This window comes from Lynx canadensis, chromosome D4 (assembly GCF_007474595.2).
Source record: "Lynx canadensis isolate LIC74 chromosome D4, mLynCan4.pri.v2, whole genome shotgun sequence".
Taxonomy (NCBI): domain Eukaryota; kingdom Metazoa; phylum Chordata; class Mammalia; order Carnivora; family Felidae; genus Lynx; species Lynx canadensis.
Window position 1 is genome coordinate 20,961,553 of NC_044315.2, and position 12,676 is coordinate 20,974,228.

Here is a 12,676-nt window from a genome sequence, read left to right on the forward strand (position 1 = left end):
CAAGGATTCTCTGTGCCAGAAATAGTGGACAGAGACCAAATATATAATTCTTATTATAATCACAATATCACACATATCACAGAACCTGGTTCAGTGTTTTTCGAATTGTGAGTCAGACTGAGTGTGCAGTGAAGTCAATTCAGTGAACCATAGTCAACATTTTCTATTAAGAAGTAGAAGAGAACAGAAATATTACAGTGAGCTACACATACTATTTGATATTGTTTGTTAAAATTTTCTTTTATGTGTATATTCCCTGCACATACACGTGTGTACACATGTAAATAGCACACACAGGAGCTTTGGTCAAGATGTTGGAGAGCAGCACATCTCGGTATCATCTGCGATTCATTCTACTTTTGAAGGTCAATTGCATGATTATTTGAAGAACCTAATGCGTATCGCTTTTTAAACACAGCTTGACTTTTTAAAAGGACTCTGAAATAACTAAAGAAAACTCCTCTGAGCAAGACACCCTAGCTTGGTGACTTTAATGACTAAAACACAAAATAGAATCATTGGTTTCATTGAGCTAATACGTTAAAAAATCTCTAAAAAAAAATTCTTTCAAAAGCTTAAAGAAGTCTCCAGGAAATTATATTTCTCTTATTAATTTGCTTAGAATTACCTTTCCTGGTAAACTTTGGACCAATTCAGAAAAAATTCTGACAGGATCTCAGATGGGAAATTTAACATAATAAATCGGATTTGGGGGATTTTTCCCCTGCTTTTCTTGCCGTTATCAGTCTGTGAGTGAAACTACAAGGTAATCCAATAGAGTCCTTGGCACAGGAGTCACAAGATTACTTGCTTTGCTTGCTACGTGTCTTCCCCTTAAAGACCAGCCCAGGGACCGTGAGAAACATCCTCGTCACAGTGATAATCTTCCTTGGGTTGCTCTCAATGCAGGTTCTTTCCACTGCAGTAAGTCTCATTCATGTTTTAAGTCGTTGGAGTCAGTTACAGATAAACTCCGGTTGAAAAGTTCTTTCTTTTGTTCTTTTTATTCTTGCTTCTTTCCACGTATTCACTTACAAGCTTTTGCTAAAGATACTTGTTGGAAGCAAGAACTCCCCATCTTTTGGCCAGAAGGGCACATCTTACTGTCCCCACCCCAACAACTACAGGGAAGTGGAAAGAATAGTTAAGTCAACACCGTATACTCATCGCGTAGACTCGGTAGTTAACATTTTGCCTTTTTGTGTGTGCCGAACGTCACAAGGACGGTTTGCCTTGTGATATGTCAGCGTGCATCTTGTATGAACAAGGATATTTTCCTATAAAAGGGCGATACAGTTCACACGTCTGTATATATCTAGTGTATTGTTTGTATTCCTAATTCTCAGTCATCCACAAAACGTCTGTGGTAGCACATTTTCTTCCTAGCAGTTTCCCCCCAGTCTATGACTCAATACTCACAGCTGTCTTTGTTACCATCTTCTCTAAGGTACAGCAGTCCCTGAACCATTTACTTTGTGACTTTGACATTTTGGAAGATTCTAGACCAGTCTTAATGGCATGTCTCATAATCTGGATTTGTCTGATTGTTTCCTCATGTTTAGATTCAGGTTAAGTATTTTTAGTAAAAATACTACCTAGGTGCTCTTGTATATTTACAGTTGTATCACTTTATTGGGGAAGCTCAGTAATCTGTGGGCTGATGCTTGACACTTGAGTCACTGGGCCCCCCAACAATTTTTTACCCATTGGCTTTAGCCTCTGTTGATGCTGTTAACACATTTGGAGTGGCAAAATGGTAAATTTTAAATTCTTTCTCCTTGTAAGTTAATATTCTGTAAAAAAGAATCCCCCCACCCCACCGTGTGTGTGTGTGTGTGTGTGTGTGTGTGTGTGTGTGTGTGTGGACTTCTGGATACCTTTTTCCAGTGATAGCAGTCACCATTTATTGAGTGTTTATTACTTGCCAAGCACTGTGCTAAAGGTTTTATGTGCATGACCTCATAGAATTTTCCCAGCACCCTCAGGGGATAGATTTTAAAACTGTTCCCACTTTTTACGTGAAGAAACTAAGGCTCAGAAATGTTAAGTGGCTGGCCCTTGCCTCCATAGATGGCAGTGATCCCAGCTGGGTGGCTCTGATGCCTCCTCGTTGTGGTACATCCCTGAGTGCCATTCTGGATCTCTTTTCCCAGACTCAGCCCAGCCCCCAAGCCAGTGTCCTCACAGAAGGGCGTCTTCACAGTTCACAGAATGTAGACACCAGCCCAGTCTTGGGCCCCTCCCTAGACTCGCTCCATTTCAGTCTGCTGCCTCCCCTTCCCAGGCTTCTCTCAAGGTCACTGGGTCCCCGTTGCTTCTCTGTCAGCACAGTGGCTCCTGGTTGGCTCACGTCACACCTGCTCCGTTGCACACACCTTGGCCAGCCGGAGGAAGGATGTTGTGAATTTGGAAGCCGTTCCCTAGTCCTGGGCCCCAGAATGACCCCCAGCCCCACCTGTTTTCTTTGGGTGCCGAGGACCCCACTCCTGGAAACTTGTTTTTTAAGATGTGTTATAATCTATTACAATTATTATTCTTTATAATGCTTTACGTGCCTCAAGTTTTCGCCAGCCGAACAAAACCTAGTTGGCTCATTGTCCCAGTTGTCACTCCCCATTAATTTAGGTAGCTTTCTTAACGCTCAGTAGTGGGCTCGCCATGCACTTTTTTTTTTTTTTCTTTTTTTAAAGAAATGAAGATACGGCACTAAGTACGCTCATTGCCGCCGGGGTGGTGGATAAGAAAACTGTCTGGTGTCCAGTTGGAGCTGTCCAGGATTGCCAGGGATCTGTGTTGCACGGAGGCTCTGACTTACCTGCTCACTGGCCTGTCAGACCCTGGTGCTCCCGCAGCTGGTGTCATTTGATTAAAATAACTCCTTTTTTGCAGTAGGACAACATTTCAAAAGACATTTCCTGTGAACTTGATTCCCTCGCAAGTCCCTTTCTACCCTTCGTTCCAAACTTGAAACTGCAGGGAAATAATTCTTTGTTACAGAAACTCCAGTAAAAAGCTATTAACGGAATTGAGGCTGTGTCTACCACCTCATTGCTGTATATTTTCAGAAGTAATTACTGGCTATTTTGCAAAATTAAATTAATTATCTTAATGGAATGCTTACTTGTCTAAGTTTAAAGTTCACTCCATTTTAACGTTTATTCTCTTCAATGGCCCATCAAGGGAAGGGGGGGAGGATTTTTATTTTGTATTGTGGTTGAGATAAGAGTGTTTTGGGTTTGTTTGTTTTTTTCCTCTCCGCCACCCCCATCCCCCCCCTTTTAAATAAGCAACTTAAAGATAGTAACAGTCTAGAGAGCTCTATGAGAGGAATTTTTCCAAGATATGTATCTTTCTCCATACGTTTTTCTCAGTTAATGGTTACACAGAGTATATTTTCTTTAATGTTTAATTGGTACTATAGTCTATGCCCTTCTCTTTGATTTTTGACTGTTTTTTATCTTACAAGTCGTTATTTTTCAACTTTTGTTTGTAATTAGAATGGTGATTTATCTTAAATTATTTTAGCGACAGGTCAGTGTTGAACTATGTACTCTACATACATTTCTTTTCATTCTGTCTTTAATAAGGAAGTTTTACGTTTCTTAGCATGACTGTAGGATAAAGTAGTAAACCTTTGCAGGTTAATTGCTCTGTAATTAACATGGATGGGGCAGAGATCAGAGGACAGAGGACGCCGTGGATTCCCCATCAGCAAGCTTTGCTCAGGTTGTAGGGCGGGCCATTAGGTTATGCAACTCTCAGATCTGGAATAATATCCAGTGAAACCTGAGGTCTCTTCCTGGGAATCTGCTTTGAGTTTTCCTCTGTTGATGAGAAGACTTGACAAGAGATTCTTTTTTGTATTGAATTCTTGAATGTTATTCGAAATTTGACAGATTGAAGCCATTTTATTTTTAATCGAGGAAAGGGTGTGGTTCGGTTGGTTGGTTGGTGACTCAGTGCTTTTATTTAAAGAAGACGGTGTCTTGTATGTTTGTTTTATTGACTCGTGTCAGTGTGCACTGCCACTCCACTTCCTTGTAGGGTAGTTTCTAAGTGTGAACTCAGAAAGAAGCCTAAACGTGACCGCTTAATACAGAAAGTGGTCTGTTCATCGATGCAAACATTTTCAAACGTACCGTATTATTTCTGCATATGTCTTACATTTTTGTCGTGTATCTTTGGGTGACTTATTTAATCTCCTTTTTGTCTTAAAATTTTGTATTTTAAACACTTGCTTAAAATCACACCTTTCTACAGGGTACCCTACTGAGTGTGCTTTTTTTGTTTGATATTTTGTGTGGCTAGTGGATGACTTGTGAAATGGGTTCCTGGTAGCCCCTTCTCATTCTTTTTTTTCTCTCCTACTCTCCAGGCATATTCTAGTCAACAACGTGACTGTAATTTGAATGTTGCCATTCTTAGGATCTTTGAAAGGGCTTTGTAATTTTGGTATGCTGACATGTGAAAAGTCACAACTTCTCAGTGCAATGTGACATCCTAGGACACAACAATGGCATTTAGTGGGAAAACCAGAGCAATCTGAACCAAGTCCGTGATAGTAACAGTAGTACCATGGGAATTACTTAATAGTAATGTAGTACTACTGCGTTAAGTTTTTAGTTTTGATCATTTCTGTGGTTATGTAAGTTATCAACTTTAACGGAAGCCAGGTCAAAGGTATGTAGGAACTCTTTTCGTATGTAGTGGAAATCTAATTATCCAAAGCTTTAAATGTATGGTCCTGTGACTCAGCAGGGGTGAGTTTGGGTGCCAGGGGTACAGAGGCTTGAGGCTGGTCTCTTCTCTGCAGAACTTCTCAGTCTCGCTGGCAAGCCCAAGGTCTTCTTAGCCATAAAAAGGTGAATGACAGTACCTTTACGAGGCAGCCCACGCAGTGAATGATGCAGGGAGTCTTGTGAGATAGTAGACACGGAACGTTTGAGAGGCCCTTGAAGAACAGGTGAAACAGGAGGTGAGCTGGGATGGGTGACTGACTACAACTTGGTGAAATCAGGGTGAGGTGGTTTTAAGAGATGGGAGATGACAGGAATTGAGGGGAAGAACATGCCAGTGGTGATGCAGGATGAATTCAAGTGAGCTAATGGAGGCTTGCTGTCATCAAAGTATGGTAAGGGTCTGCCGAGCATGGTGGTGGTAGAAATTTAAGGAATTATTTTTTTTTTTTAATTTTTTTTTCAACGCTTATTTATTTTTGGGACAGAGAGAGACAGAGCATGAACGGGGGAGGGGCAGAGAGAGAGGGAGACACAGAATCGGAAACAGGCTCCAGGCTCTGAGCCATCAGCCCAGAGCCCGACGCGGGGCTCGAACTCCCGGACCGCGAGATCGTGACCTGGCTAAAGTCGGACGCTTAACCGACTGCGCCACCCAGGCGCCCCAGGAATTATTTGAGAATTGATAGGATTTGGTGATAATGGATATAGGCGCACAGAAGAAAAACAAATCAATGGTGGTTGATGAACTTGAGCCAGCGGAAGTTACCTAGGGCATTTGTGTTGAACATTTTTATTTTCCGGGAATATTGGACTGTCAGGTAGAGTTGTCTGGCAAGAAGTTAGACCTGGGCTACCAGAGTATGGGAGAGGAACAGACAGTTGCGGACTGTTCTCTTTAGTGAGCAGGAAAAGAAAAAGCTGAAAAGGAAATCTAACGGCTGAGCATTGAGAGAGGTGAAGAGAGGCCGTGGGGTCATTACAGTATTCCTTGAAGCAGGTAAAGGAAGGTTTCAGCAAGGAGGGTGTACGGTCTGTGGCTGCATGTGTGTCAGAGAGAAAGAAAATTGTAAAATCCTGAAATAATTGCTATCTAGGTGGTCAGTTGTATGAGAAGGGTGGGCCTGGAATCCAAATTATAGGGGTTAAGGAGGAAGAGGGCGTGTGTGTATGTGTGTACAGGAGGGGGTTGCTGAGAAGTGGAGAGAGCAAATTTACACTAGTTTTTAGAGAAGTTTGGCTGTGCAAAATCAAGGATATATCTATACAGGCCAGCAGCTGAAGAGGGCAAAAGAAGGTTATTTTAATTAAATTTAACAAACATTTATCAAGTGCCAGTTATGTGCAGGGCACTGTGTTAGGGGCAATGGAGGCCACAAAAAGTGATTAAAATATAGTGTTTTTTTTCCCTCCTGAAAAAGCGCTACCTCAGGTTCTTTCAGCGTTCACCGGGCAGTTCATCTTAAACCAAATGCTAGGGATGCTGGTACCCGGCTTGCTAGCAGAAGGACAAGATCGGTGAGAGAACCACCAGAGCAGGAGTATGGGAGGGGGCTGGAGAATCGACAGCAATGGAAGGGAAGAGGGGCCGACCACAACCTGATGGCCTGGGGAAGTGGGGAAGGGTCTCAGCCTTGGAAGGAAAAAGGGCCCCTCCTTCCTCACAGATGGGACATGGAGGAGGGAGGATCAGGTGGTATCAGAGCTGCTTTGAGGTAGAATAGTGAGTGCATATTGTGCACCAGCCTCTAGGGCTGTGTTTTCTGCCTTTGAAAAGTTCCTGGTTGACTGGAAACATGAGGATGATAGTGTTTCTATTTTGTCCTGCAAGAAAAAAATAACAGTGAAACACCTGCACCTTTGAAGGTTTGTTTTTGACTGAGGGCTTTTTTCTTTGCTTTTGCTTTTGCTTTTTTTTTTTTTTTTTTTTTTTTTTTTTTTTTGTCTAATGAAATAGACATATATATTTTGAAGTTGCCCAGATATTCTGAGTCTGGGTGCCTGCAGTGAGCTAGGGTTTGAGTCAGATGTAGACTCCCAGAGTTCAGAGTCGAGGGAAGGTGAGAAGAGAGACACATTTGCAGGCTCTTAATAAATGCTTGCCAATTGAACTCTGATCTGAGGCAGAAAGTGGCTACACGCCTGACCCATACCCACGAAGTATTAGGCAATTTAGAGGAGAAAGGGAATTGGAGCATTGTGTGGTTATTTCAGTGGAATGAGGTTTTGAAATAAATTTGCCATATATTTACCTAAAGGCCTTGTTTTCATCATAGACATTATTTCCTGCACATCTAGAACATATGATCGTGTGCTCATACTTTTTGGTCACAACTAAGTGACAGTACATAAAGAGTCAACATGATTTTGGCTACTCACATGAAAAAATACATTACTTTGAACTGTCCAGACAGTTTGTGCTTTGCAAGACCACAGGGTGGGTGTGAGTTGGTGGAAAGTCTGGAATGCTGCTCCGGTTTTTTGTTTTATACACGTAAACTTGCTTTGAAAGTGTCATTACTTTATTGATTGTATCTTAACTGCATGTAGCCAGAAAATAGTTGTGGGTCAATTGGAGAAAAGAGCTAATTAGTGCTATACTTTGACTTTTATGGTCAGACACAGGAAGACACGTAGAGGGGAAGAGGAAGGAAATAAAAGTCACTTGGGGAGGAGAAAAAAATACTTTCTTCATTGAAATATTTTTTTATATATAAATATACATAATTTTAATTTTTTAGTATCTATTTATTTGAGAGAGAGACAGAGGCAGAGCACAAGCAGAGGAGGGGCAGAGAGAGGGAGACACAGAATCCGAAGCAGGCTCCAGGCTCTGAGATGGCAGCACAGAGCCCGACGCGGGGCTCGAACTCGTGAACTGCGAGATCATGACCTGAGCCGAAGTCGGATGCCTTCCTGACTGAGCCACCCAGGCGCTCCACATACACACTTTAAAAAAAGCATTTCAGGATCCTTTTTGCCAGCGAAGGGCAGCAGCATACACCGCCCCACATATTTTTTTAAAAGCTATTTTGTGCAGTCCTACTTGGAAAGATTATAGAAGCCTCTTTGGCTGTCATAGGATAGACCTGACAAGTGATTTATTTAGAGGCATTAATTAAAATGTAATCACTACAGAAGTTAGTCTGAGAATTTCTCAGCACTTGTTCTCCTCCAGCACTGTTAAGCAGGGTCTCCAGTGGAAGGGGGTTCCTGTTGAGGGACATGTTTAACTTCACGCCCTCCTGTCACCTCCCCCTCCTCCTCCCCACTCCTGGGAGGCAGCAAGGCCTGCCCAGAGCAGTTCCTGTAGCTGAGCTTGATGTGGCCTCTGCTGAGGTCAAGCACTCCCATTCCAGCCTCTCGAGGGCTTTCTCCATGTGTTGCCAGTGTGCTGGTAAAAATGACTTTAAACTCTTGTCAGCACAGTTACTGGTGCATGCATCACAGTCCCCCTCAGATAAACCTGTCACAACACAGAGGCGGCCGCTAGAGAAGAGTACAAGGGCAGGCCTCTAGCTTTCCATTCGAGCATCACTAAACGTGCACAGAGTGCCCAATTATTTCAGCATTATTGAGCAAGCCTACAGGAGGACCCAGGCCTTGCTACATTAGATTTTCTTTAGTAATTTGCTCAAGTACCGCTGAGGACACTTAAAGGGCTTAAAACGGTGGCTGCAACCAGTTTCCTTTTCTGGGTTGTTAATTCAGGTTTTCTCTTTCAAATTAACTCTTGCTGCATGCTGTGCAGCGGTTCTGGGAGAACTGTTTAACGCTAATTTTCTCAATTTTCAGCTTTTTTTTGGTTCACCATAACTGCTCTAACAGTTAGTCACGTATGTGTTTTGATTAGAAATGTATGATAGCAAGGCCTTATGTTTTGGAGAACAAAATATGAACATTTTGAAGAAATCTGACTTTCGGCTATTAAAAGTTACTTAGCTAATTTCAGTGAGAATTAAGTTCTTCACAGTGAAGTGCAAAACCCCCAAATCTAAGGGCATTTCTCCAGTATACATCTCCCTCCCTCCCCTTCTAAAAAATAGGTATACAAAAGAGGAACCTTTCCTTCATGGGTGCTGGGTTTTCCATGATCTGTTTGCACCTCTTTTCTTTTGGCAGGGGGTGGGGGGACGTGAAGGTGGGGAACAAGTTCAATATCTGTGTCTCATTTCTCACAGCAGCAACAACTCCAGGCCCAGCATTTGTCACATGGACATGGTCTGCCGGTGCCTCTGACCCCACACCCTTCCGGCCTTCAGCCCCCTGCCATTCCTCCCATTGGGAGCAGCGCTGGCCTCCTGGCCCTCTCCAGTGCCCTGGGAGGCCAGTCCCACCTTCCAATTAAAGATGAGAAGAAGCACCATGACAATGATCACCAAAGAGGTGAGTGATTCCCTCGAGATGTCAATCTGCTGTTACCTGCCTGCCACTGAGGGTGGGTTCTGGATACCGTTGTGCATTCTGGCTCTGGATTTAACTTTACCAGTGACTGACTCGACAAAGGATTTCTGCCGGAAGGGAAATTAATGATTGCAAGCAGTCTTTTTCCAAATGATACCCTAGCGGTTAGCAAGAGTTAATGCAGTCCCCAAAGGCAAGGGCTCCTGTTTCCTGGTTACTGCCTTTGACCCCGTGCTACCTCCTATGTTCCCCAAGTCTAGATCAGTAATGAAGTCCCACAGTGCTCCATGTTTGAAATAGTGAGTGGCATTAATAGCTCATTTTGACCTCCTCTGTTTTGGGAAAAGACTTACTGGTAGAAACTACTTGATAATTTAACAGAGCCAATTACTACTTATAAATCAGATCAGCCTATCTGGTGCGATAAAAATCTTGCAGGTGAGAAAACAATTTTAGTAGTCTTAGTACTTGAGAAAGTGCAGCCCAAATTAAATCTGTTGATTTAACTACCTCTCTCACACAGGCTGTCTGGAAGCATGAAATGAACTCATCTCTTCCTAGAAGAACAGCACAATTGTTTATGCAAATAATTGATTTAAAGGACAGTTGTGCTCCTTCTAGATTGGTTTCTTCCCTCCGTTAAAGTATATGAGATATTTTGATGTGACCGTCTGTTTGTATGGTGCTTACCGATAATTTTTATTAGTCAGTGGCAGAAAAGCAAACGAGGAGATTTCTCCCAGCATTCCTTTGTGGGAATTTAGTTAGCACAAGGGTGGTTCATTCGTTAGAAGGGTGTGGTTGTAATTAAAACTTCATATCTACTCGTCTTTCAGTGTCATTACCATGAATTATAATCTTGGGTAAATGATTTTTATCACCTAAACATAAATTTCCCATCTCTGATGTTGGAAACACTGTAATATTGTCATCCAGTTACCTAAATGCTGTGATGCAGAGCTGAAGCGTGACTATAAACATCTTTGTAAGTGGACAAGTCAATAAGGAGTATAAATAATCTGAGTATCCAGCTTTGGCCTCTGAAATTGTGTCAAAGGTAGATTGGCACTTTGCGTGTGGATCTGGTCGAATGGCATTAATAATGAACTTGAATGCAAAGTTGCCATCTGTGCCATTTATTATTTAGCAGAGATCAAGTTTGATAAATGGATGATCTTATGTAAACTAACTGGTACTTTTCTTTTCCCTTCTTCCCTTCCCACCTGTGTTGCTGCCGTTTTGCCTGTAGACAGAGACTCCATCAAGGTAGGACTCAAACCCACAGATTAAGGAATGGCTTACTAGGTCTCTAAATGAGTTGAATAAATCTAGAAATGGAGTCTTCGAAATGTACAGAATGATGTGGTGGGCTTTACCAAATAGTGGTCAGCTGCATTTTTTGACTGTTTTCAGTTGTGTGTGGGAGGTTTTTGAAAATCTCAGTCTTACTTTTCTGTCACAATCTGATTTATAGACCAAGATTGTCCTACAGAAGATCTGGCTTGCAGTGCTCATTTTATTACGTCTTGCTGTGGGACAAAGAATAACTACTTCTTTTCACTTAGGCTTTGGCTGTAAGATAAATAATAATGAAGAGTAAATAAATTGATTGATAAGAAATGTACCTTAGTCTCATTTTAGAAAACAATTCCATCCTACAAAACTCCTTAACAAAACAAAACATTTGTTTTAAAGCGTTTTTCTTCGGGGCGCCTGAAGTAGCTCAGTCGGTTAAGCGTCCAATTCTTAATTTTGGCTCCTGTCACCATCCCAGGGTTGTGGGATCGAGCCCCGTTTGGACTCTGCTCTGAGCGTGGAGCCTGCTTGGGATTCTCTCTCTCTCCCTCTTTCTCTTTCTCTCTCAAAATAAATAAATAAACTTAAAAAATTTTGTTTAGATCTAAAAGGTATGACCCCATTGAATAACATCTTGTTTCCTGGTATAATAAGGTATTCTCCTTAAGTTTTGCATCTCTCTTATCTGCCTCTATATCTCTTTATAGACAAGTTGTAGGGAAAGAGGAAAAGTATTGGGGGCCTAATAATTTGGATGTGGTTGTGTAACCCCAGAATGGGATATACTCAGGATGCCTGAATTTATATAGTAAGCAAACAAGAAAAACAGGCCACCACGGCAGGACATGAGGAAAATACGAAAATTGTTCGATCACTTTTGAGCCAGCCACGGTGTAAATATGCCCGTGTGTTACGCATAATTATATATGTAATATGTATTGTATTTTGTACAGATTAGAAGGAAAGCATAGTTCTCAAGCATCGGCCAATGCACAGATGCTGTCAGTTCTTTTCCTTATATTTTGCAGCAGTTGATTGTTGTGGATTATAAGCAGTTCTGTCTCTTGTAGTTTTTAATGAAGTTATGTTTATGAAGACTAAAATCTTCCCCTGAAACCGCATGTGCTCTCCCTTTGAACGCCTCTTGACTCCTTGTCCTTTTTTCCAAAACCCTTACATAATGGAAAATAAAAATTAAGTGTATCTATTTTACCCTTCAAGAGTCTTTGTAATTTGAAAGGGCATCTGTACACCCATAGAAATGTCAACATTTACAATTGAAACTGCACACACTGAATTATTTACTTACGCTTTTACAGTTGTGTATTTTGTTGTAGAATATGCATATCAGTATGTAGATTTTTTAAAAGAGCAGTTTTAATCTGAGTGTGGTAAGTGTTCCACACACATGTACTTAGAAGTAGTGAGTAAATGCATCCACCAGCATTAGCTGATAGCAGCCCTTGGAAAGCCTGTCTAGTTATTCTGAGGCCAGGCATATAAACACTCCCGCCTTCTTATGATAAATACATACCTTCAGGCAGGCCAGTGAACTAAACAAAAGCTCCTGTCCTGCCCCACTCTCAGAAGACTATGAAAATATTTATACTCCAGTGCACACTTTTGCGTCAATTACATTTTATATTCCCTTGTGCCAGAGTAGGGTGTATTTTGAAATCATCTATTATCATTCAGGATGAGTCTGGGAGTGAGTGTCTATATAGCCAGCAGCCAGGGGGAAAACAAAAAGCAAATAGAAGTGGATGATTTTCCTTGATTTATTATGGAATGGTAGCTATAAATAGATGTTTCTTGTCGGTTACCGTTCTCAAATTGGAAGTTGTGTCAGCTTTGGGGTTGTGCTGTGGCTTTGCAAGGTGAAACAAGTTTGCCGTTTTTCGGCAATGTGTTCTGTGATGCTCAGGGAAAGTTAGTTGCTTGTTCCATTGATCGTCCTCATCCTCCCTTAAGTGGCTCCTGGTTAAGAGGGGCTTTTTATGATTGTCTGCTGTGTGACTCGAGATGGTTTTTTATCAGCCGGAGCATGCCAGTTGCCTGCAGCTGGAGTCAGGCTTGTATGAAATAATTTATTCATGCAGGATAATGCTCCTTAACATTTAACAGGTAATGAACGTGACATAAATTTCCTTCTTGCTTTTAATTTTTCCCTTTCCTCTTCTAATGTGCAAACAGGCAGCTCTGGTGCTCTAAATAATAAGTAATTTTTGGCCATCTGTCAA

General features: G+C 41.7%; 1 protein-coding gene across 8 annotated transcripts in view; it reads left to right on the top strand.

Annotated features, from left to right (window-relative positions):
* The window catches only part of LOC115500078 (transducin-like enhancer protein 4), a 141,900-nt gene that overhangs the window by 61,113 nt on the left and 68,111 nt on the right, over positions 1 to 12,676 (top strand). For 5 of the 8 annotated variants that reach the window (XM_030294415.1, XM_030294419.1, XM_030294417.1 and 2 more), the window contains 2 exons: positions 8,918 to 9,122; positions 10,390 to 10,406. In XM_030294415.1, coding sequence (XP_030150275.1) covers positions 8,918 to 9,122; positions 10,390 to 10,406 — 222 coding nt within the window. The remainder of the gene's footprint in view (positions 1 to 8,917; positions 9,123 to 10,389; positions 10,407 to 12,676) is intronic. The other 3 variants (XM_030294416.1, XM_030294420.1, XM_030294418.1) reach the window with 1 other exon arrangement.